A 25,699-nucleotide genomic window follows, 5' to 3' on the forward strand; every position below is an offset into this window, starting at 1 on the left:
AAGCAGGGCGCTCTGGACAGTTTTAGAGTGGGGAGAAATCCTTCTCTTTCGGCTTAGCAAAATGGCTGCCACCTCTGTGGCAATTTGCATATCAGGAGTGTAAGTTTAGGACATCTCAAGAAGGTGGGGGCTCATGCAAATAAAACAAGCAATGGCATGCTCAGGGAAGCAGTGCTATTTATTTAGCCCATACAAACTGTTAACATTTTTAGTATGGTGACAGGTCCTCTTTACCATGTATATTGTGGTGGCATGTTGCTGACCATACAAAAGTAGTGACAAATCAGCCCTGGTGTGATCAAATATACATTAAGAGGGATGCAATAGCATGTGCATTTACTGACAGACCCAGGAACAAATATAAGATAAAAAGTGACTTACCACATCTATTTCTGGAAACACAGCACCACAACAGGTGCGCATTGTCACAGCTGTCACTAACACACTGAACTTGTCACCTGTTTCCATGCGTGCATTTCACAGGAAGAACTTAGGGTGACTTTATTGACTTTGACATGCTATAGGGTTAAAGGGCGGTCCAACTGTAAAGAAATTTAATGACAGAGACATGTATAATGAGGCAAAGGGTTAACCACACATAGGTAAGTGGCATACTTAATGGGATAAAGGTCAATCCCCTATGGAAGCAAACATTTTGTTTGTTAAAAGGATACCAAAGCGGCAGACTCCTGGTAGGACACAGAGTCTGCACAAACTTGTACTTGCTATAGGTGTCTTGCTTCTGCCCGATCTGTGGATAAACCTTATGCAATTAGTCCTTGTCCTAGGAGGAATATGAATGGCTTTTGATTATCAAAATTACACAATCAAGCCCTGGAATGAAGACCGGGTATTCCAAGGATGGGCAGATGCCTCCATGATAGTTGAAGTTAGCAACGAACGGAGCTTTCTAATGCACGCTTTTCTAAAATTAGCTGAGCATTGAAATTTAGTATATTGTGGTAAGCAACTCGTCCATGGCGGTGGTGAGGTGAATATAGCATGTTAATAAAAAACACTGATCCAGAAACATGTCTGCCCCTAGGTTTAAGTATACAAAATTCATAGAAACAGCTCCAGAATAATTTATTTATGATATGAGCTTCATTACTTTTTAGATGGTGTTTACTGTTAATGGCCCAAATTATAAATTTTGGGGTAGAAAGGTTTACCATTTAATGCTTTCCCAGGGGTGAGATGTGAGATGGGACACAGCAACAGGTTTTAAAAGGATAACTATGAAAATCTTGTTTTTTGCTATGTCAGGCTAGTTTCACACTAGCGCTTAAATTTTCCTGCAGGCTGTACCGGCAGATGAACAGCCTGCCGGAGTTCATCACAGCTGGCATAGCTGGATGCTACTTTTCCTCACCAGACTCAGCGGGACAAAAAACTCTGCTTGCAGCGGTATTTGTCCAACCCATTCTCGACACTGATGCCGGAAAGAGGACGGATTCTCGCCAGATCCCATTATAGTCAATGGGCTCCAACAGGGAAAGGTAGTGTCTGGCTAAGGGAAAGGTAGTGTCTGGCTATGCTGGATGCAATGAACTCCAGCAGGCTGTTCCTCTGCCAGAACATTTTAGCGCTAGTGTGAAACTAGCCATATGTCCATAAACTAAATTATGAAAAGTATAAATATTGAGAATTTGTGTTACAAGAACACCATTTTACCATCTCCTTCTTCTCAATGACTGGCTCGGATCAAACCACTTTTAAAGTAAGGTGGCCTACATATGAGATGAATGTTGGGCAATCTCATCAATCTCAGCTGAGACTGGTCTAACATCTTTTGAGTATGGTACCTCCTGGCTCTCCCCCTATGGCGAATATCAGGGGAAAGTAAGATTGGGCTATTGAATTTCAACATCATCCATTTGTTCTGAAAGGACATAACCTGGAACCAGAATTGGGAGGGATAGCTGTTAGCCGGTTGAGTAGCTGGCCTTATAGGTATCCTGCTCAAGCAGAAACTTTTCCCTGCTTTGGTATAGCTCCACACAGAGATGAGGCTGTATACAATGGCCCACATTTATTAAGGAGTTTACCTTGTTTTATGGTGGAAACTGCACCATTAAAATTTCTCAAACTTGGATGTGACTTTTTTTGGTGCTAACCAAATTTAGAAATTGACCAGAAAAGTAGCCAATTCCTCCAAAGGAGAAGCAGTTTAAGTCAGATTTATTAACTAGAAAGTGCTGAAATTGGGCATAAATTGTTGGTACTCTTTTGAACATTAACAATATATTGTCATCAACAATATATTTATTTTGGGTGTTTTGTTAACAAAACATAGGTAAAAATGCTTCTTTCTTCTCTCCAACATTTATTACTGCATGTGCATCCCTATGATTGTCATTATTATTGTCACTCTGGTGATATTTGGCCATTAGTGAATGACCTCAGTGTTAAACAGTGACATGTATGTGTTTAAGTGCAGTTGTGCAGGAAGTCCAGACCATGGACATAAGGCAGGCTCATTATGTATAGTACCGGAGCTTGGCTCTTCAAATGTTTCTCTATATGTGCTGCTGTATTTGCTTTTGTAAAGCGGATGACCAGAGCAAACTTTATTATCCGTTACAGACCTTAAAAGTATATCTCAAATACAATAGCCTCTATATCCCCACACTTTTTAACTGAAGCCATGCATTCTGGGAAAGGATGGATTATGAGCATGGCTTAATCTGGCCGGGCCAGGAAGTTCAACAACTCCAAACCTTATATTTTCTTCATTTAAAAATAAAACTATTAATAAGATTGGTCCCTGACTCCCTATTTGTAATTGCAAATTCTTGCAAGAGAATCTCTAGATGACCCGATTGAAGCTGAGGGGGGAGGATGGTGCACATAATTATGGAAATTAACCATCAATACATATAAAAAATTCATCTAACTTGTTCTGGCTGACTGACAGGTAGGGAAGGGGGATACTGAAATGATATTGCTGCGGCTGCAGATATTCAGCGCACTCATTGTTTGCGGTTATTTGCTTCAGTGGCGTGCCCTCTCCTGAGTATATTAACGTTAGGGTAATTAATGAGCAAAAATCGTGTGGTGTAAAATAATATGAACTTCTAGAACAAATTAAGAAGTATTATACATAGTCAACGCCTTTGCGTGGATTGTATGTACAATATATACGTAGTAACCAGCGTAGATCATTTCCATTCTGGACGTCTCAATAGCTAATGCTTTACTTGGTACAGTATACTTGAAAACCATACAAATCTCTCTAAATTCTGATTAAACGCATGCTATTCTCATCTCTTTTAGGTGGATTACTCTGTTATTGCCACACAGGCTGGTACCACGTTAAACAACCTCATGAGCCATGCTCAAGATCTGGTGGCCAAACTTCGATCACTACAGTTCGACCTAAGAGAATTTGTGTGTCTGAAATTCTTAGTGCTCTTCAGTCTTGGTAAGTATATGGCCATTCAGCTCTACTTAGTTCTAAGCAGCAATTATTGTAAGAAGACAGAAGCTGACATGATGGACACAACATATATATATAGAGCTCATTGACTTATAATGGGTATGACATATTTTTAGGTTTTCTTGCCAGGAAGACTAGTGCAGTACACCACGCTATTCTGCTCTTCAAAAAGTAGTGCGAACGTAATCTGACAGCAGTGTGAACATAGTCTAACACACAAATCCCTGAGTCTTACAGCAATACTAAAGGAAGATGTTGCTTTAAATATAGAATAGTGTTTTTTGGAAGGGCTAAAATGAATACTAGTAAAACATGTCTTGGCATTAGTTGTAGGACTGTTCTGATGCTGGGAGGACTACATGGAAAAATAAATTCCCATTGTAAATGTAAAATGTGATGGTCACACCATATAGTCATAGTACATTACACACAGCCCACTGAAGTAAGGGAGCACCCTAGTAGTTTTCAGAGCCGAGAACCAAATTTTACTCTAATTAAGTTAGACAAATATGGAATCCCCCTTCCTTTGTAAGCTTAGGGTGACCATACACATCAGATGAATGCAGGAACGGACCACCATCCGATGTGTATGGTGATGTATTTCAACATCCTGGGTCCTGTCATTCCCAAGTGGCCACAGTTTGGTCATCTCTCCCTACTCTTAACACATGCATGCTCAAACTGTAGCATGAATTCACATGCAGAGCCCCCATTGATATCAAAGGGGAAGATCTGCATGCATTTTGGAATGGAATCTGTGCCAAAATATGTGCCAAAGAAACCCTATGAGAACATACCCTAAGATACCACACATTGTATCAGCTATCTTTCACCTTTTGTTTTTCACTTTAAAGGTTAGTTTTGCTTTTATACTTCTTTTCAGTCATTCTGTTATTTCTGGTAAACTCAAAGAAACTCCTGTAGTTATTTGAACTTGCTGGAGATTCCAGGTGATGTTTCTTGTTGAGAACCTGGACACCTCATTATGGATATTCAGATATTGTCATGGGTTCATGTTTCAAGGTCACAGACATCTGAATTTTTGCTACATGGTAACTTACCTTCATGGCGTTTGCGCAGGGATGCTGATGGAAGGGGATGACTCTGTGATATTGAAGATGCCATTACACAACTGTAGAATCCCGAATGCAATGTCTACACACCTTCTCTACTTAGCTCGTTGTCTCCTCTAGTTCTCATCTTGATATTTGTCATAATCAATATATATGTCTACGGAGTGAATATATATAACTGCTCTCACTGGTCTACACCCTGTCCTGCAGAATTGTTTCTTCTGGAATCCCATGCTATTGATTTACCTGGGAGCCAGTAATTCCCTGTAGAGTACACAAAAGTGAGGCAGTGAGACAGGTAAAGCATCACGCATGTGAGCAATGCTCTCCTGGATTGGAAAGTTGGTGACAGATAAAAGATTGAGGATTGAGAATAATGGGATTCTAAATACGTTATCAATGAACAAATTATTACCTGCTCAGTATTGATCTGCCCCTGCTGTCCCTCATCAGTGCAAGTTCAGAGTTATAACTTCCGTAATTGAGCAGTCTAAGTGGCCATATATTGTAAGGCTGAATTATCAGGAAGGAAGAGTTCCCTCCCGATAATTGCTTGCTCTTCAGTGGAGATAAAGGGCTGTATTTTCATGCAACGATCATCTCCTCCATACTGTATATGGACAAGCGATGGCTACTGCTATCTCTAATCCCCGTACAAATCCATTGTCTTTGGGCAGCAATCTGCTGATTGAGGTGTCCACATCAAATGTCATTTCACCCAATCAGAGAGCGTTTTGCTCATCCATCAGGTGGTCTATGGTGCCTCTACATGGACAGATTTGTAGATTTGTTTGTTCCAGATAATCTGCACGACTACTGGGCCCCTTCACTTAATCCACTATCTGCAACCTCATAATCTTACACGCTGCCCCTAGCTCTAGTTCTATTTATTAAGAAGGAGAGTCTCTCCATGTATCATATATCATCCTCCCGCATGCATATTAAAGCAAATTAAATCACGCCGGAATCTTCCCTAGCAGTTAATTGAATCGGATTGGATTTTCATTATGTAGTTGTCTGATGTGACAAAAGGCTAATAAGACTGTACAGCGTCTTGTTAAGTGCCTGGGCTAATAAACTGGTAGGAGAAGGAATCAGGGAACTTCTTTATAGAAGAATAAAGGTTTCTTGTCTAATATGATATGGCAGGTGATGATGTACGGGGGAAGATGTCGCAGCGTTCATTACATAGAGAGTGCAAATATTTCTTTCTGCTAGTATCGATCGCACAGACATGACTGCAATGGGTTAAATTTCTCCTGCCCGAGTTGCATCTTCATTAAACTCCATGTAATAAGTATTTTTTTTATTTTGAGACTAAAGCAGATCATTGATCATAAGTCACGGTGAGATTTTATGTCCAATCAATAGTTATTTGTTCAGCAGGATGGAAAAATAATGTAAAATATATGGTGAGTGCTGAGTATTTGTGAATAGCTTAATAAAATGTTTGGATTGTTTACTCGTCATGGGGGAGGGGTAGATGAGTTGTGAGGATATCCCTGAGTTCAAAACCCCAGTGCAAAGGCCGATACACATTATACCAGCTGACAATCTAATGTGCGTGGGGAGGTCCACACTCTCCAGATAATGTCGGGGGCAATTTTAATGCCCGATTATTTCATTATACCGGGAGATAAGCCATGTCTGCTAGTGTCTTTCTCCTCTTTCCTGACTGAATACATAAAAATCAGGGCCTGGCGTGTATAGGGACTGTCAGGAGAGATAGCTGTCAGTCATTGAAGCTGGATAGGTGCCTTAAAGGGAACCTGTCATGTGGATATTTGATTGAAATCTAACTAATTATATACAATCATTAACTACTAAAAAGTACCTTAGATGTATTCACTTACTAGTGTGACAGATGGTTACCTCATAATATACACACAAAGATGCCGCATGCTAATGAGCTGATTTGAGTCCAGCGTGATGTCATTGAGTCCAGTGTATATTTAATTCAGTGCTATAGCCACTCCCCTGCCCACCTGCTGCTGATTCATATGGAAAATAACTGTCATTCAGTAGCAGATGGGCGGGGAGAGTCAGGAGCTCATGAATATTCAGGACTCATCATTATCAGCTGGAGCTTTTCAATACAAGATGTTGGCAGATTGACTGGGTCAATTAAAGAAAGTGACCCAGCATTTTGCTAAGAGAATCAGTCACTTATTTATGTTGCCCTTAGTTAGGACACCATAAAACTGGTGACAGGTTCCCTTTAAGGGGGACCTGTAATCCTTCCTGACATGTCTGTTTAAGAAAATACTTGCATTCTCCTTGTAATAACAATTCTGGATAATCTGTTTCTATGACTCTATGTTGCGGCATTCTTTTATTATTCCTTCTAGAAGTTGTGTTTGCAATGATACCCAGCTAGGGGGTCCCTGCACAGACTGACAGTATCCAATCAGTGCTGCCACTGTCAGACTGTGCAGGGACACACCCCAACTGGTAGCAAACATCTGGGCCTTCATTGGAAACTGCTAGCAATCCATTCATAACTTCTAAAGATGACATAAAGGAATGACACAAGAATAGATGCCCCAGAATTGTTATTACACGGGGAATGCAAGCAGTTACTAAAACAGACGTGTCAGGAGAAGGCGCAGATCCTCTTTGAGCTTTTACATCCGTGAACAACATTTTCTGGAAGCGAGGTAGAACATAGACAGTATTGTAGTAATCAGTTGAAAGCAGTGGCACTTTGATACCTAGGAAATTTCAAATAAAGCGGGTGCACCATTTAAGTGTCAAGTCAAGTTAAGGGGTATATATGTCACCAGGCGCAACCCTATTAAACCAGCTATGATGCTTGGTAGCGGTAAACCTGGTAAAAACATTGGGGGTTATTTATTAAGAATGACATTTTAGACACTGGTCTTAATAACACCGTGCACTGGCGGTGCATCTGCCAAAGTTATGAAGATGCGCCAGCCTCTACATAACTTCGGCAGATCCACCACCAGTCTAAATGTAGACCACTTCCTTGCTGGCTTACACTTAGACCATTTTCTACGTCTAAAACAGGCGTAGAAAATGATAAATGAGATGGGCCTACTGAACCCTTCCCCACCCATGCCGCTCCCCCTAGACCTGGCATAAGTGTTGAAAAGTTGCAGATTGTGTCGCAAATAACCATTGCGCCGCAATCTGCAATAGATATACGCCAGAAAACTGGCTTATATCTGATAATAAATGTCCCCCATTGTCTTTCCTCTTCACATCTATTGCTGTGTTTAGTAGAAATAAGTTGTATTTTTTTTAAAAACATGCATATTAGGGCTTTAAATGCACCAAGGCGTACACCTTAACTTGAACGCTCTTCTTCGCTGGACACTGCTCTTGCCACTAGATTGACATGGCCATAAATCCAGGTGGAAGAGGGAGCGTCCAGGGAAGCACAGCGGAGGAGTTAAAGTGCACTCAGTGGCTAGAGCTTGCACTCAATGCATTTAAAGACATTTGCATATTTTGAAAATGTGGTAATGGATCAGAGGGAAGAGGCATGTTTTTAATCAGCAGGGTTAGCCTTAAGCATTATTATTGGTTTAAGGCCTCCTGCACACGACCGTTGTGTGCACCCGTGGCCGTTTCCCATTGACTTTCAATGTGTCCGTGGAAAAATCGGAAAATGCACCGTTTTGCAGCCGCATCCGTGATCCGTGTTTCCTGTCCGTCAAAAAAATAAGACCTGTCCTATTTTTTTGACGGACAACGGTTCACGGACACATTCAAGTCAATGGGTCCGTGAAAGAACACGGATGCACACAAGATTGGCATCCGCGTCCGTGATCCATGGCCGTAGGTTACTTTCATACAGACGGATCCGAAGATCCGTCTGCATAAAAGCTTTTTCAGAGCTGAGTTTTCACTTTGTGAAAACTCAGAACCGACAGTATATTCTAACACAGAGGCGTTCCCATAGTGATGGGGGCGCTTCTAGTTAGAATATACTACGAACTGTGTACATGACTGCCCCCTGCTGCCTGGCAGCACCGGATCTCTTACAGGGGGCTGTGATCCGCACAATTAACCCCTCAGGTGCTGTACCTGTGGGGTTAATTGTGCATATCATAGCCCCCTATAAGAGATCAGGGGCTGCCAGGCAGCAGGGGGCAGACCCCCCCTCCCTCCCCAGTTTTAATTTCATTGGTGGCCAGTGCAGCCCCCCTCGGCCCCCCCTCCCTCCCTCTATTGTATTATTTTCATTGGTAGCACAGTGTGCGGCCCCCCTCCCTCCCTCTATTGTATTATTTTCATTGGTGGCACAGTGTGCGGCCTCCCATCTCCCCCCCCCCTTCCCCCGGTCATTGGTGGCAGTGGAGAGTTCTGATCGGAGTCCCAGTTTAATCGCTGGGGCTCAGATCGGTAACCATGGCAACCAGGACGCTACTGCAGTCCTGGTTGCCATGGTTACTTAGCAATATTAGAAGCATCATACTTACCTGCTGCGCTGTCTGTGACCGGCCGGTAGCTCCTCCTACTGGTAAGTGACAGATCATTAAGCAATGCGCTGCACAGACCTGTCACTTACAAGTAGAAGGAGCTCCCCAGCAGGTAAGTATGATGCTTCTAATATTGCTAAGTAACCATGGCAACCAGGACTGCAGTAGCGTCCTGGTTGCCATGGTTACCGATCGGAGCCCCAGCGATTAAACTGGGACTCCGATCGGAACTCTCCGCTGCCACCAATGATCGGGGGGGGGGGGGGGGAGAGGGGAGGCCACACACTGTGCCACCAATGAAAATAATACAATAGAGGGAGGGGGGGGCAGGGGGGCCGCACACTGGCCACCAATGAAAATAATACAATAGAGGGAGGGAGGGGGGCGCACACTGGCCACCAATGAAAATAATACAATAGAGGGAGGGAGGGGGGCCGCACACTGGCCACCAATTAAATTAATACAATAGAGAGTGGCCAGGGGGGGCCGCACACTGGCCACCAATGAAAATAATACAATAGAGGGAGGGAGGGGGGGCGCACACTGGCCACCAATGAAATTAATACAATAGAGGGAGGGAGGGGGGTCTGCCCCCTGCTGCCTGGCAGCCCCTGATCTCTTACAGGGGACTATGATACGCACAATTAACCCTCCTCAGGTGCGGCACCTGAGGGGTTAATTGTGCGGATCACAGCCCCCTGTAAGAGATCGGGTGCTGCCAGGCACTTAGTATATTCTTAGTATATTCACGGACCTACGGACCCCGTTTTTGCGGACCTTAAAAAAAAAGGTTGTGTGCAGGAGGCCTAATAGGGTTGATCCTACTGACAGATGCCTATTAAGAGAAGCCTCTTTCTCTATTCATGCTCTGCCCAAACCCATGTGCACCTGCATAAGAAAGTTGGAAGAAACAACAGTCTGCTGAAAAAGCCAACTAAAGAAAAACAGAAATAAGTCTATAAAAACCATAACTGATAATCATTCGTCAGTAAACTACCTTAGGCCTCTTGCACATGAACATTTTTTTTTTTCTGTTTTCGTTCCGTTTTTTGCGTTTCGTATTCGGACCGTATTCGAACCATTCATTTCAATGGTTCTGCAAAAAAATAGAAGGTACTCCGTATGCCTTCCGTTTCAGTATTTCCGTTTTTCCGTTCCATTCAAAGATCGAACATGTCCTATTATTGTCCGCATAACAGACAAGGATAGGACTGTTCTATCGGGGGCCAGCTGTTCCGTTCCGCAAAAAACGGAATGCACACGGATGTCATCCGTATTTTTTGAGGATCCATGTTTTGCGGACCGCAAAATACTGAAAAAGTCATACGGTCGTGTGCAAGAGGCCTTAAAGTAAAAGCCTCTTGAGTGAATGAATGAGAAAATGACATCACATTTCTCTAAAACATTAATTCATTGCACCAAATAACCATTTATTCATGTATATCCTCACTCTACTTAATGATTTGAATATTAACACAAAATATATGCACCATAGCAAATATTTATGCAGTCATTTATCAAGTGTAGGTAACATAAAGACAACTGAGAGATGAATTAAGAGAGATATTAGGAAAGAAGAAATAAATGTAAAATAATCTGTTTTTATGAGAGATATTGAGGTTTGCAAAAATGGCTCCATAGAAGGGCTTCAGTTTAAACAACAGACTTAGGGCTCGTTCACACGACGGTATGGCTTTTTCAGTGTTTTGCAGGCCTTTTTAACGGATCCGGTTTTCAGTTTTTTGTTTCAGTGGTGTTCCCGGTTCCATTCCGTTTTTCCGTTCTGTTTTTCCGTATGGCATATACAGTATACAATAAATACATAGAAAAACTTGGGCTGGGCAAAAAAAAATTTCAATAGATGGTTCCGCAAAAACAGAACAGATACAGAAAACATATGGAGTACATTCCGTATGTGTTCCGTTTTTTTGGCGGACCCATTGACTTGATTGGTGCCACGGAACGTGATATGCAGGCAATAATAGGACATGTTCTATTTTTGAAAGGAACGGAAATACGGAAACGGAATGCATACGGAGTACATTCCGTTCTTTTTGCGAAACCATTGAAATGAATGGTTCCATATACGGATCGTATACGGAACTCAAAAAACAGCCCGTATACGGAATGCAAAAAACGTTCACATAATACAAAGCTATTGCAGTGTGCAATTAGTAATACAGTAATAGCACAAGTTGTTTTTTCATTTATTGCACATGATGATGCAGTGATGTCACACTGTGTATGTGTATAATCATGTATAATAAGTTAGCTCCTCCTATAATAAGTTAGCTCCTTCTAGTGTGGTTACATCAATGTAAATCACATGGTATGGCATTGTGCCAGCCCATAGCCCACTGATTACACTGCTGAATCAGATGCAGTGTCATCTTTGAATTCCTTGTTGCTACACTGCAAATTAGAATAGATTTATCATGCATTTTCTAAGATATTCAAATAGCATTTAAACGGGTATTCCGGTTATATCAAATTATGCCCTACCCACTAGACAGGGGATAATAACTATTAGATTGGCAGCGGCCCAACCACTAGGACCCCCAACTAGCATGATAACTGAGGCCTCGTTCCCTGTGGTAACCCCCAAATTGAATGAAGTGGCATATATAACCAGAATAACTCAGGAGAACAGCATACACTTCTGACAGAGACCCAAATAAAAACTCTGGGTCACTTACTTGTATTGACCCAATCATTTTCTTGAAATCATTACTGAGTAGCTCCAGCACAAGCAGAGCACTGGAGTCTGCTCAATACAGTTCACAAGTTCAGGAGTCCTCATATTGATGAACTTATGGCCCCCTGCCCTCCCATGGAAGTTGCCAATCATGATGGGGTAAAGTAATAAAATAAATCATACTCCCCGTTCCCCCACTGCTCCCACTACAAAGGTTTCCGGTCACCTCTGGACTTCCTGGATGTTTCGCTCATCCATCGGGCAATCAGCGGTTCATATCGGTTACTATGTATCCTGCTTCTGTTCTTCACCATTCTCTAAGTGATACCGATCCTTTTTCTCTCCACCTTTTCTAAGTCTCTCCCCCTTCTGCTGTAGTTTTTCTGTACTTCTCGTCCATCACTTTCCGTAACTTACTGTCGGAAGCACCAAATAATGCTCCTCAGCTTGAAACATTTTGCTTTCTTTTTCTATTGATGTAACACTTACAGGCAGCCATGGAAAAATCAATAGAGGATTTCATTTAGTGTCCGCATGCGGACCTGGCCAGGACTCGCGATGGCCGCACGATTAATCGCTGTTGTTTCACTTTCGGTAAAAAATGTCTGCGTGTGTCCCCTTCTTATTTAGACGTAACACAGCGATATGTCATGTTTCTCCAGCAGAAATCCTACGTGCACAGAATAGAATTTTCATTATTTACATGCTAATTGGCTTTATAAAGTTTATAAGAACAAGGAATGTAATGTGTGTATGTATATATATATAGTGAAACGTCTCCGAAAGACCTGCCTTGGTATGCTGAATAGATTTTCTATTATGTATATATTGGTCTCTTCTATGAGAGGACCGCCTATCTACAAGAAAAAACATTTAAATGTAATTTTGGGTGGTCGTCTCAAAGAGGTTTCACTGTATATGAAATATAGAGACAACATAGTAGTGTAATTGTAGAGGTCACAGAGGTGGTCCACATATACATTTATTTTATAACTAAAATACTGTATAAACCTTTATCATAAAAATAGTGACAAGTGAACATCAAGTATCGATAGATAAATGTTTGATAGAAGTGTAGATAGATGTATAGATCGAGAGATGACAGGTGAATAGATACATAATAGATAGATAGATAATAGATAGATAGATAGATAGATAATAGATCATTTATACATAGATTAACAAGTTTTCCCTTTGTTGTCATCACTCTGCAGAATGGAAATCTGGGCTATAAAAGTAATAATAACAATACTGCCCTCACCCCACCTGTAAGACCTATCTACCTAACTACATGTCGTGAGGGGAAGACATTTAGAAACATTAGTTGCTGCCGACCATCCTGAGTATGCCAGCAATATATGTGACACACGTATGCGCACATTGTCATGTGATGAATGAAACAGCCCCTGTCATACATGTATCTCCTATACTCTGCCAGCACTGTATGGTGTAAAGCGAGCTTCGTCCAGACGCTGAATTTTATGTTGTTGCCTTGGGCTGCCTTGGGACACAGCAATCAAAGTGAGTTAAAAGCAGAGCAGAAAGTCTTCAGTCAGCACTGTGTCTCCAAACGACCGCGATACCAAGCCTCCCCGGCTGCACTATGGATTTGCTGTCTATCAAATGCAGAATACAGTACTCTGGTTAATGGATGGATTATTCCATGTAATGATATTAGGGCATTATTGATACAGACGGCAAGGAGGTGACCTTGTTAGACCAAGACAACTATATTAATTGATCATTTGGTTTCTACAAGTTTAATCCCCTGATACTTATTAACCCTCTATAGGTATTTCCTACATTGCAGGATCACTGTGAAATGGCTTATTCATGAAGGAAGCCTGATTGAAGTAATACTGCTCAATATTATAGGATGTTACACACAGAAATAATAATGTTTCCTCCTTTTAATAGATACCCTCAAACAGTATGATCATATATGCAGGACCAGAGGAGGAGGCAGGGATGAACCTAGCCTTTCTGCTGCCTGAGGCGAAAACTGAAAAGGCGCCCCTCCTTAACCTAACCCCTTCCCTTCAGCCCATGGCCGTTCGGCTGCCCCTTTCTTGCCCCTATCTGATGCTGCCTGAGGCGATCGCCTCACCTGGCCTCATTGATGGTGCACCCATGGGAGGATAAGCATGATACAGCGAACACCAAAGAGAATCATGGTGCCATGCTCGGCCCCCTTAAGGTGCCACAAAAGGCATGACACTCCTTCCTTTTAAATGTCCTTGGTAGACTTTTTTTTAAATTTTTTTATTAGGTTATTAGGTGATGTGATCAGTTCACATCATTTTCCCCCAAATGAACAAAAAAAATATTACCTGTCCAGGGGTTGTTCCAAGTTTGCAAGTTTATCCCTGTCAATAGGATAGGGGATAACTATCTGATCACTGGGTTCCAGCTGCTGGGACTCCCACCTATCGTATGAATGTGGGTCCTGCTTCCCCGATCTGAGCATGCACCCTGCCGCTCCATTCATTCTCTATGGGATAGCTGGAAATAGGAGAGCGCCGTGCTCGACTATCTCCATCTATAACATAGAGAATAAATAGAGCAGCAGGGTGCGTGCCTGGCCTGCCACTCCATCAGATCTGGGAACAAGATCCTTGTTCTCATGAACGGTGGGGTCCCAACAGTCTGACCCCCAGTTATCAGTTTAGTCTCCTATCCTGTAGACAGGGGATAGCTTGCAAACTTGGCACAATTTCTTTTTAATTATCTTATTTTTTTCTAAATTGGGTAATAACTAATGTGGTTGCTATTAAAACTCCAATGACTTGTCTTGCAGGAGTCCTAAGATTATCTGCATACAAGGCCAATTTTTTTTAATTATATCACAAATGCGGATGTTGTGGTGGATTTTACTGCAGTTTCATCCTCTGCTTGAAAGGGATGAAATCCACCATGAAATTCCACAAAATAAATTTCCATGCTATGGATCCGTGCTGCATGTCAACTTTCATGAGAACTATTTCTGCCAGGTGTAGATGAGATTTGTTAAAATGTCTTCTACTTTGCTGGCACTGTCTTATGCTGCAGAATTTCCATTGAATCTGGGCTGAGGATCCGCATGTAATATGCTACACGTGCATGTAGCGTATACAAAGCAAGAAGAATGCATAGTTATGTAATGCATAGTTATGTACCAGTGGGCGATGTATCATTACATAACTAGGCAATTTGTCATCCAGGGTTCTAAGGAATCTGGTTGATAATCTACATCTGTGCTGAGGACCATATACACTGCCTGTCCAAAAAAATAAGTTGCCACCAGAAAAAAAAGGTCACACACTCTAATATTTTGTTGGACCGCCTTTAGCTTTGATTATGGCACGCATTCGCTGTGGCATTGTTTCGATAAGCTTCTGCAATGTCACAAGATTTATTTCCATCCAGTGTTGCATTAATTTTTCACCAAGATCTTGCATTGATGATGGTAGAGTCTGACTGCTGCGCAAAGCCTTCTCCAGCATATCCCAAAGATTCTCAATGGGGTTAAGGTCTAGACTCTGTGGTGGCCAATCCATGTGTGACAATGATGTCTCATGCTCCCTGAACCTGGCATTGTCATCTTGGAATATGCCCGTGCCATCAGGGAAGAACAAATCCATTGATGGAATAACCTGGTCATTCAGTATGTTCAGGTAGTCAGCTGACCTCATTCTTGGAGCACATTCTGTGGCTGAACCTAGACCTGACCAACTGCAGCAACCCCAGATCATAGCACTGCCCCCACAGGCTTGTACAGTAGGCACTAGGCATGATGGGTGCATCACTTCATCTGCCTCTCTTCTTACCCTGATGCGCCCATCACTCTGTAACAGGGTAAATCTGGACTCATCAGACCACAGGACCTTCTTCCAGTCCAATCTTTATGCTCCCTAGCAAATTGAAGCCTTTTTTGCTGGTTTGCCTCACTGATTAGTGGTTTTCTTATGGCTACACAGCTGTTCAGTCCCAATCCCTTGAGTTCCCTTCGGATTGTGTGTGTGGAAATGCTCTTACTTTCACTATTAATCATAGCCCTGAGTTCTACTGTTGTTTTTCTTTGATTTGATTTCACCAAACGTTTACGTGATCGCCAAACACGATCATTCATGATTTTTTTCCCGCCATATTTCTTCCTCGAATACGATGGGTCCCCAATATCCTTCCAGTTTTTATTAATGCGTTCGACAGTTCTTAACCTAATTTTAGTAGTTTCTGCAATCTCCTTAGATGTTTTCTCTGCTTGATGCATGCCAATGATTTGACCCTTCTCAAACAGACTAACATCTTTTCCACGACCACCAGATGTGTCTTTCGACATGGTTGTTTAAGAAATGAGAAGCAACTCACTGCACCAGTCTGGGTTAATTAACTTGTTGCCAGCTGAAAGATAATCGCCCATGCAGTAATTATCCAATAGGAGGCTCATAACTATTTGCTTAGTTAAATCAAGGTGGCAACTTTTTTTTTGGACAGGCAGTGCATGCTTTATGCAGTTTTCCTATAACTACGAAAAAACTGGCAGAAGAAGACAAGTCACTGTCTGTTCTACAGTTGTTTTGTTTCCTTAGCAGGAAATGCATTTTAATTGTATTCAAAGATGCAGTCGTTTTATATTTGTTTTACTAAAATAATATATATTCTTCATGTGTAAAAATGAGTACAGAGTATGCATATTATGTATGCATATTAGATAGATAGATATATAGATAGATAGATATTCAATTCCTTTATATGTATGTATATATTGGCCTCTTCCACGAGAGGATCATCCATCTAGAAATAAAACTTTTAGTGCAATTTTAGGAGCTCATGGTAGTTTAGTGGTTTAGTTGTTTTACATGAGGAATACATGAGGATTAGAACAGAAATAACTAGTTAGAAGTATGGTTTGCTTGAGTAGAAACCAAGAATGCACTGTATATAATCCCAGAGAGTTTGCTGCACACACAACCTTATCTGTATGAATATGGAGACCAGTGAATGATATTTAGAAAGACAAGATTCATTTACACGTTACCCAGTTCCCCAAAGTATGGAGCCACATTTGGTTGTAACAGGCTACTTTCACACTTGTATTGTTAATTCCGGTATTGAAATCCGGCAGAATACATCAGTACCGGAGTTAAAGTGATCCATTTTGATTTTGCACATCATGATGTATCCGCTCTGTTAGGATGCGGTTGTGTGAAATCAAAATGGAAAAAAACTGATCACTAAATAGATTGAAACTCAATAGGTGACAGACAGTTTTTTTAGGCTCCATTGACCTACATTGTTTTCAGTGCCAGATCAGTTTTTTTCCGTTTTCATGACCAGACACAAAATTGCAGTTTGCAGCGGTTTTGTGTCCAGCCAGAAAACGGAATGCTGCCCGAACGGAAGACGTCCTCATGCATCCTGGACTAAATGGAAATGTTATTTTTTTTCCGGTATGGAGATCCTATGCCGAATCTCAATACTGAAAAACAACAACGCAAGTGTGAAAGTAGCCTTACTGTGAAAATGTAGAGAGCTCAGCTTCTCCCAGTGAAAAACTGGGGACTTCTGCTGTTTTGCCTAACATCGTCATGAAAGATATAATTTGTACAGTAAGTAATGCGTCCGTCTAACGTTGCGGTTTTTGTGCACCGTCTACTTTAATGTTTTAAATAGCAAGATAGCACCACATTATAGAGAAAAGGGGAGATCGGATGAGTTATGTTAAACGATTCTGTGGATCAATGCGGTTAGATAGAGCAATGAGAGCGATCTCAGTGAGCAGTAGATATCAGTAGAGGGTGCAATACTATAAGATATATGGAGCAGCAAGAAGCCCTAGAAATACAGCAGTGTTAAAGTTTATGAGGAGAGCTTTGATTAGTAGCTGATGCCAGTGCAGAGTGGCTCCAGATACACGCCCGGGTCTATCTGCTTATGTGTATGTCATATATACTCCGGGTCATTATAGGAGCAATTTTGCATCAGTGCAATTCCACATTAAAATTATAAGTCCCATGCCCCCCCTGTGTTATACAGTGCCATGTGTGAACAGATACTTTTAGCAGCTATATGATTTCTATCTAAACGTATCTCTTTACTTAGTCCACATAAATAATTGTAATATAATAATATATATAAAATAATATAATAATTGTAATAATACTACGGAAAATCCAACTATTGCCTGAACTGCTGGCGTCTTCTCCCTGCGCTCGTCAGATTATTCTGACATGTCTGTTTTAGTAAATTCTTGTATTGTTTCTTAAATAACAATTCCAATGCATCTTTTCTCAGAACCTAGTGTTATGCTACCACTCTGTTATCAGGGGTGCACTAGCCTTTCTGTTGCCTGAGGTGAAAAAACTGAAACAGCGCCCGCGCCAGTTTCTTAACTTAACCCCTTTGCCACAATGAAAGCACTCATTGCCCATGGTCCTTCCGCTCCCCCCCTCTCGCCCCTACCTGGTGCTGCCTGACCTGGCCTCATTGGTGGTGCACCCCTGTCTATTATACCTCCTGGAAATGTATGAATACATAGACAGCTGTGTGATACCATTTCCTTAGAAAATTGGGTGTGTGCCTGCACAGACTGACACTGGATACACTAATTGTACAATTTGCACCTAGCAGTGTCTTTCTTCCATCTCCCCATTAGGGACACATGCACCCTCAAGCAAAAGTGGGCAATGTGAATGGGGAGGGGGGTTGGAAGAGATAGTTGTTGGCCGAACAAGTGTTTGTCAGCTATATAATTTGTATGGCCAGCCTTAGGCCTTATTCACATTTCAGTGAATCATGGACATGTGCTGTCCACATTCTTCACGTACAACACACGTACCCATTGATTTTAATGTGTGTGTTCACACATATGTGAATTTCCACAGTCCGTAGGGCCCTAACACAGACACAACACGGATGGCATCAATGTTTCATCTGCATTTCACAGATTGTTGCTAGGAAATGCTCTTGAAATAAATTTTCAGCCTAGCAGTGTCCATAAAATAGGGATGGAGGGCAAAAAACAGACACACGGACCAAACATGGATCCTTCACAGATGAACCACTGACTATCTTGTCACTGATGTCATCACAGATGTGTGAATGAGGTCGACTGTGTAGAGGAAAGGAATTGTCAAAGGATTTGGTAACACCCAGTTGTCAGGAAGAACAGAGGAACAGCTGTACACAGGGTTCTATGAAAAGAGGCTTCAGAATTGTTATTCTATAGGGAAATACCCGGAGAGTGGACAGGTCCTCCTTATTGATCACATTAAGGCAGAACTACATAGTAATAAACTAATGGCGAAAATGTGAGCACCCGGCTTTGGCTTCTCCTCCTAACGATCGCCTGTTACCTCTGGGCTATTTCCTCTTCTGATCTGCTGAATATTTCAATTTGCCTAGAAGCCAGAAAAAGACTATAACATCCAGAGAAAATGGGTTAAGCATATAATACAATATCCCTGAAGGCCTCTGCCCGCTTGCTTCCTTTGAATTGTACCTCTCATTTATATGCCGATAGAAAAGTCTTAGGACTGGAAAGTTTCAGTATTAAACAAAAAGTAGTGATTAAGCCTCTTATACCAAGTCACCGTAATTGTCCTCCTATAGTAACCGTCCAGCGCGACTCTTCAGCACGACTTTCTCTTTACAGGATGAAGCCATCTTTGTTGCACAGTAACACTTTATTAGCCTACTAATTGTAAAAGGGTTAATGATGTATTTGATTAGTGGATATCAATTGGTGACCTTGACGGCTAAATAACGCTGTTTGTTTTACTCCATTAAGAAAGCTAAGAAGCGCCCTGATGCCGATATTCTCTTTAATTAGCAGACTGAATGCTTGATTACAATAATGTATGCAGGATAGCCTGGGTGGGTAAACGGGGAATCACTCTACCGTCTGCCTATGTGTAATATATTCAAAAGGACCTTAGGGTCTGCTGTTCAATAAAGATGGAAAAATATACATGGCCCCTCCACGCGCTTATTCTGAGGTTGTTTTATGAAGAAAAAAAAAAAGTAATTAGTCCCTGAGTGAATAAACCGGATTAGATTAGATAGGGCTTGTTCAGTGGGACTTAAAGGATGGTCTGCTTAAGATGTTACTATGTAAACTTTGCATTTACAGCCAAACATTTTAGTTTGAAGGCTTGTTCTAACTACAAGGAAATACTTCCTCTGTCCTTATAATCCTTTGTCTTTTGCTCATAGTACACCGTGCTCAGTCCTCTCTGAGGTGCATCTATAGGAACAGATCCTGTTGTGTGTCAAACATTAAAGTCATATCCCACATGTATTAGGGTAGGTTCACATCTGTGTTTAACTGATCCAGCAGAGAACAGCCTGCTGGAGTTCACCGGATCGGACATGTCGAGATACTGCTGTTCACCGCCAGACCCCATTGACTATAACAGGATCTAGCGGGGTTCTGACCACTTTCCATCATGAGTGCCAGGTTTCAGCTGGATAAAAACGGATGCATGCAGTGTTTTTAGTCCGGCTGGTTATCAGTACTCATGCCAGAAACCTGTCAGATACAATTATAGTCAACGGAGTCCGGTGGTGATGGTAGTATCCAGTCAGGCCCAATCCAGTGAGCTCTGCGGGAACAGCCCACCACATCAGGTGTGAACCTACACTTAGTTTTATCATGTGACCTGTTTTCCGTTCCTTGATACCTGTAATGACCAGATACCACCTTGCTGTCTCCTGAACTGTTACATCACGGGACATAAAATAACTACCAATGATCACAGCTATGTGTTTTACAAAATGATGGCCTTTAATTACGTCTTTTACAATGTACACACAGCATTGTCACACATCCAGGAAACCTAAGGGCTATTTCACAAAAGAGGATGCCGTGCGGATAATCCGCTGCGTGAAAGCGAGCCAAGCCCCGCACTGGACAGCAGATACACGGAGCATTAACATGATTGATAATGCTCCGTGCCTCTCTGGGACCTTTTTCTACAAAATCACGGTGACAACGTTACCTCACTGTGATTTTGTAGGAAAAGATCACAGAGAGGCACAGAGCATTATCAATCATGTTAATGCTCCGTGTCTCTGCTGTCCAGAGCGCGGCTTGGCTGTCTTTCACGCAGCAGGTGACACTCATGGCATCTGCTTGTCTGAAACAGCCCTAAGTGCCCTATTAGGCTGCACTTTTTTGGGCCAATTATTAGGAACAAGTGTTCATGCGAGCGCTCATTCCTTATAATTGGCTCATGTAATCAAGCAGCTGATTAGCCAATGAACGAGCTTTGAACACTTTTTTGTCAACTGATGGGTGTCTTTCATCTGTATAAGATATGCTTGATTATCGGCAGCACATCTTGTGATTGAGGAAGAAGCGACTGTGGTAGCAAACATTCCTCCCACATTCAGTTTACATGAGCCTACTTAATCATACCAGTACAAATGAGCGCCGATGGATCTGTTATGGGGGCCCCATAGCAATCAGAGTAGACCCTCTCAATGCTTGTGTAACCAAGGGTGGGGTAGACAATAAAACCTGTACCTTCCATGGGTGGGAAAGCCTCTGTAGGTAAATTTCCAAGTCAAGTTTTATCCTTCTCTCCTACACAACACACGACACATCTGATTATTTAGCCTTTGCAAATGAAGCCTGAACGTCCATGTCCAAAAAAATTAAATGCTATTTTCCTTGTTGCTGATGATGCTTCACACCTTGTCCTAAACCACAACTCTATGAAAGATATTTTATCTTTGAAACAGAGTCCTCAAGAATGCATTGCTTGTCACACAGATATTTAAAAGAATACAGGCAGAAAAATCCTTCAAACGTCTGAATAAAATGCAATTTTCTAAATTTTTTCACAGATTAGCTGAGAGTCATGGTATGCCAGACTAATAACAAATTGAGTTTTATGTTACTCTAAAAATATATTATCACAGACTAGAATAATCACTTAAATGGTAGATCCGATATGCTACGGGCCCATATACATTTGTTATCAAATGCAAATGTCTTGTTTCAGATATGATGGCACTTGCCCATATTTAACCAATGAAACATGACATTGTCCTTGATTCACGACCGTCCTGTAAGAGGTGACACTTTAACCTTCCACTCTACTCACCTCGGATGAGGATATATTGTCTATTCGATATAAAAATAAAAATTCATGAGAATCTTCTGCAAGGTTAAAGGCCAGCAGTCCATCTATTTTCCACCGATGATCAGTCACAGAGATATATATTTTAGGAGGTGGTGCCTTGTGAAGATCATTTTGCTCTCCAGCTGAGTGTAGCAGATGGTTCATTAGCATACTCTTGGCCTGTCCCAGGATTTCGCTATCATTTAGAAAAATGTCTCACAGAAACAAGACTTCTTGTCTTATTTTATTAGAATTAACGGTGTGGCGGGTTGGTTTCTAAATTCACCTTGGGTCAGAAAAATTAATCCGGAATGATATGAATTGTGCAGTACTCTGGTTTAAAGATAGGAAGGACTCTGGAGACTCATTAGGAGACCATATATTATATCCTGGCTCTGAAAATCTACAACCTTTGTGTCACTAAAGGGTTTGACCTTGTTCTATTTAAGCTATCCTTGATTCTGCTTGATTGAAGTTGTATAAAGATTTTCTACTGAAAACATACCTAAGCTATTTTACATTTCATTATAACTCACAGTATCCCATAAGATGAGGACTGTCAACAATTAACACAGTCCACTTTATTAATGTGAATACCTTTTATGCACTTACAAATAGAAAGCAGAACCCTATTTTATGTGGTTATTCTCAGTTAGGTGTTGTTTAACTTTGTTTTATTAAAGTTGTTTATCTACAGTTTCTACAGAATTAACCACAAACATAAATATGGGCATAAGATCAAGTATTTGTGCTCAAATGTTCTGACTTGTCAAGATCATTTTATCTATATATGTGAATATATCATACAGGTCTTTTCTGAGCACCCAAAGGGGACTCATCATAGCAACCCCTTTTTATAAGGTAAATGGACATCATAGAGAGGACTTACCTCTTGGGACTCCCTTCTATTGACCAGGATGGAGAGCCACAAAAAAGCAGTGTCTTTTGCTCTGATCGACAGCAGCTAAAATCTGCCCTGTTCTGATATTACAGGGGTTGTCTGCCACGAGATATCAATTTCAAATTAGTGTCTACAATTTATGAAATATTAATACTGTATGTGTATATGTATAATAATTCATATTAATCGCTGATACAGTTAGAAAAAGACTAAGGTCCATCAAGTCCATCCAATATTCCTGCTAGAAGGCAATACTCCTGAGCGGCAGGCATAGAAACATAGAAACATAGAATGTGTCGGCAGATAAGAACCATTTGGCCCATCTAGTCTGCCCAATATACTGAATACTATGGATAGCCCCCGGCCCTATCTTATATGAAGGATGGCCTTATGCCTATCCCATGCATGCTTAAACCCCTTCACTGTATTTGCAGCTACCACTTCTGCAGGAAGGCTATTCCATGCATCCACTACTCTCTCAGTAAAGTAATACTTCCTTATATTACTTTTAAACCTTTGCCCCTCTAATTTAAAACTGTGTCCTCTTGTAGTAGTTTTTCTTCTTTTAAATATGCTCTCTTCCTTTACCGAGTTGATTCCCTTTATGTATTTAAAAGTTTCTATCATATCCCCTCTGTCTCTTCTTTCTTCCAAGCTATACATATTAAGGTCCTTTAACCTTTCCTGGTAAGTTTTATCCTGCAATCCATGTACTAGTTTAGTAGCTCTTCTCTGAACTCTCTCTAGAGTATCTATATCCTTCTGGAGATATGGCCTCCAGTACTACGCACAATACTCCAAGTGAGGTCTCACCGGTGTTCTGTACAGCGGCATAAGCACTTCACTCTTTCTACTGCTTATACCTCTCCCTATACATCCAAGCATTCTGCTGGCCTCTGTGCTGCTCTATTACATTGTCTTCCCACCTTTAAGTCTTCTGAAATAATTACTCCTAAATCCCTTTCCTCAGATACTGAGGTCAGGACTGTGTCAAATATTCTATATTCTGCCCTTGGGTTTTTACGCCCCAGGTGCATTATCTTGCACTTATCCACATTAAATTTCAGTTTCCAGAGTTCTGACCATTCTTCTAGTTTTCCTAAATCCTTTTCCATTTGGCGTTTCCCTCCAGGAACAACCCTGTTACATATCTTTGTGTCATCAGCAAAAAGACAAACCTTACCAGCGAGGCCTTTTGCAATATCACTTATGAAGATATTAAACAAAATCGGTCCCAGTACAGATCCCTGTGGAACCCCACTGGTAACATTACCTTGTTTTGAATGTTCTCCATTGACTACAACCCTCTGTTGTCTGTCACTCAGCCACTGCCTAATCCACTCAACAATATGGGAGTCCATGCTCAATGACTGCAGTTTATTGATAAGTCTTCTATGTGGGACAGTGTCAAAAGCCTTACTAAAATCTAGATATGCGATGTCTACTGCACCTCCACCGTCTATTATTTTATTCACCCAGTCAAAAAAATCTATAAGATTTGTTTGACATGATCTCCCTGAAGTAAACCCATGTTGTTTTTCATCTTGCAATCCATGGGATTTTAGATGTTCCACAATCCTATCCTTTAATAGGGTTTCCATTAATTTGCCTACTATTGATGTCAGACTCACTGGTCTATAGTTGCTCGATTCCTCCCTCTACTACCTTTCTTGTGAATGGGCACGACATTTGCCAATTTCCAATCTTCCGGGACGACTCCTGTTACTAATGATTGGTTAAATAAATCTGTTAACGGTTTTGCCAGCTCACCACTAAGCTCTTTTAATAATTTTGGGTGTATCTCATCAGGCCCCTGTGACTTATCTGTCTTCACCTTAGACAGCAAACTTAGAACATCTTCCTCTGTAAAGATACATGCATCAAACGATTTAATAGTCATTCTTTCTAGTGGAGGTCCTTCTCCTTTTTCTTTTGTAAAAACTGAACAGAAGTATTCATTAAGGCAGTCGGCTAGCCCTTTATTCTCTTCTACATACCTTCCGTCCTTTGTTTTTAATTTAGTTATTCCTTGTTTTAATTTCCTTTTTTCATTTATATATCTGAAGAATGTTTTATCCCCTTTTTTCATAGACTGAGCTAGTTTTTCTTATGCCTGCGCTTTAGAAGTTCTTATAACTTGCTTGGCCTCTCTCTGCCTAATCTTGTAGATTTCCTTATCTTCATTGCTCTGTTTTTTTTTATAATTACAAAATGCTAGCTTTTTATTTTTAATGATTTGGGCCACTTCTGCTGAGTACCACATTGGTCTCCTCCTTTTTTTGCTTTTACTGACAAATCTAATGCAATTTTCTGTTGCCTTCAATAATGCACCTTTTAAGTAGTCCCATTTCTCCTGGACTCCATGTAATCCGTTCCAGTCTGATAAGGACTCATTTATGACTAATTTCATTTTTGAAAAGTCAGTTTTTCTAAAATCTAAAACTTTTGTTTTTGTGTGGTGGGACTCTTTCACAGTTCTTATATTAAACCACACTGACTGGTGATCACTAGATCCCAAGGTTTTGCCTACAATGACATCATATACCGAATCTCCGTTTGTGAATACCAAATCCAAAATGGCCTCCCTCCGGGTTGGCTCCTCAACCACAAGGCAGGCTTGGACTGGCCCACAGGGATACAGGTGAATCCCCCGGTGGGCCCCTGAGCAAGGTGGACCCCTAGTCTACCACCTCCTGCACAGGTGGCACATAACCCAGTAGACTTACTGCACTACATACATATATTCAATGTACAGCACCTCAACCAGACTATGTTCATATAAAAAAACTTGATAGATTATTGAAGAAACTCCCCAGTTTATTATTATAGAAACGGTCAGAGCTGAGATGACTTCTAGGTATAGAGGAAAGCTATCCAGTGTCCTTTTCTCCCCAGGACCTTCCTTCTTAAAGTTGCTGCAGGGACCCCCATATTCAATCATCTGGTAGCATCTTACTGCTGTGTGAGCAGGTAATATTTGAATGAATCCGTAAGGTGGGCCCCAAAATAGATTTTACTGGTGGGCCCTAGGCACCCCAGC

At 41.3% G+C, this 25,699-nt stretch overlaps 1 protein-coding gene across 3 annotated transcripts in view; it reads left to right on the forward strand.

Moving 5' to 3' along the window:
* The window catches only part of NR5A2 (nuclear receptor subfamily 5 group A member 2), a 111,467-nt gene that overhangs the window by 80,934 nt on the left and 4,834 nt on the right, over positions 1–25,699 (forward strand). For all 3 annotated transcript variants that reach the window (XM_040406818.1, XM_040406817.1, XM_040406819.1), the window contains exon 6: positions 3,277–3,424. In XM_040406818.1, coding sequence (XP_040262752.1) covers positions 3,277–3,424 — 148 coding nt within the window. The remainder of the gene's footprint in view (positions 1–3,276; positions 3,425–25,699) is intronic.

The sequence above is a fragment of the Bufo bufo genome, chromosome 9, assembly GCF_905171765.1.
Source record: "Bufo bufo chromosome 9, aBufBuf1.1, whole genome shotgun sequence".
NCBI classification, from domain to species: Eukaryota; Metazoa; Chordata; class Amphibia; order Anura; family Bufonidae; genus Bufo; species Bufo bufo.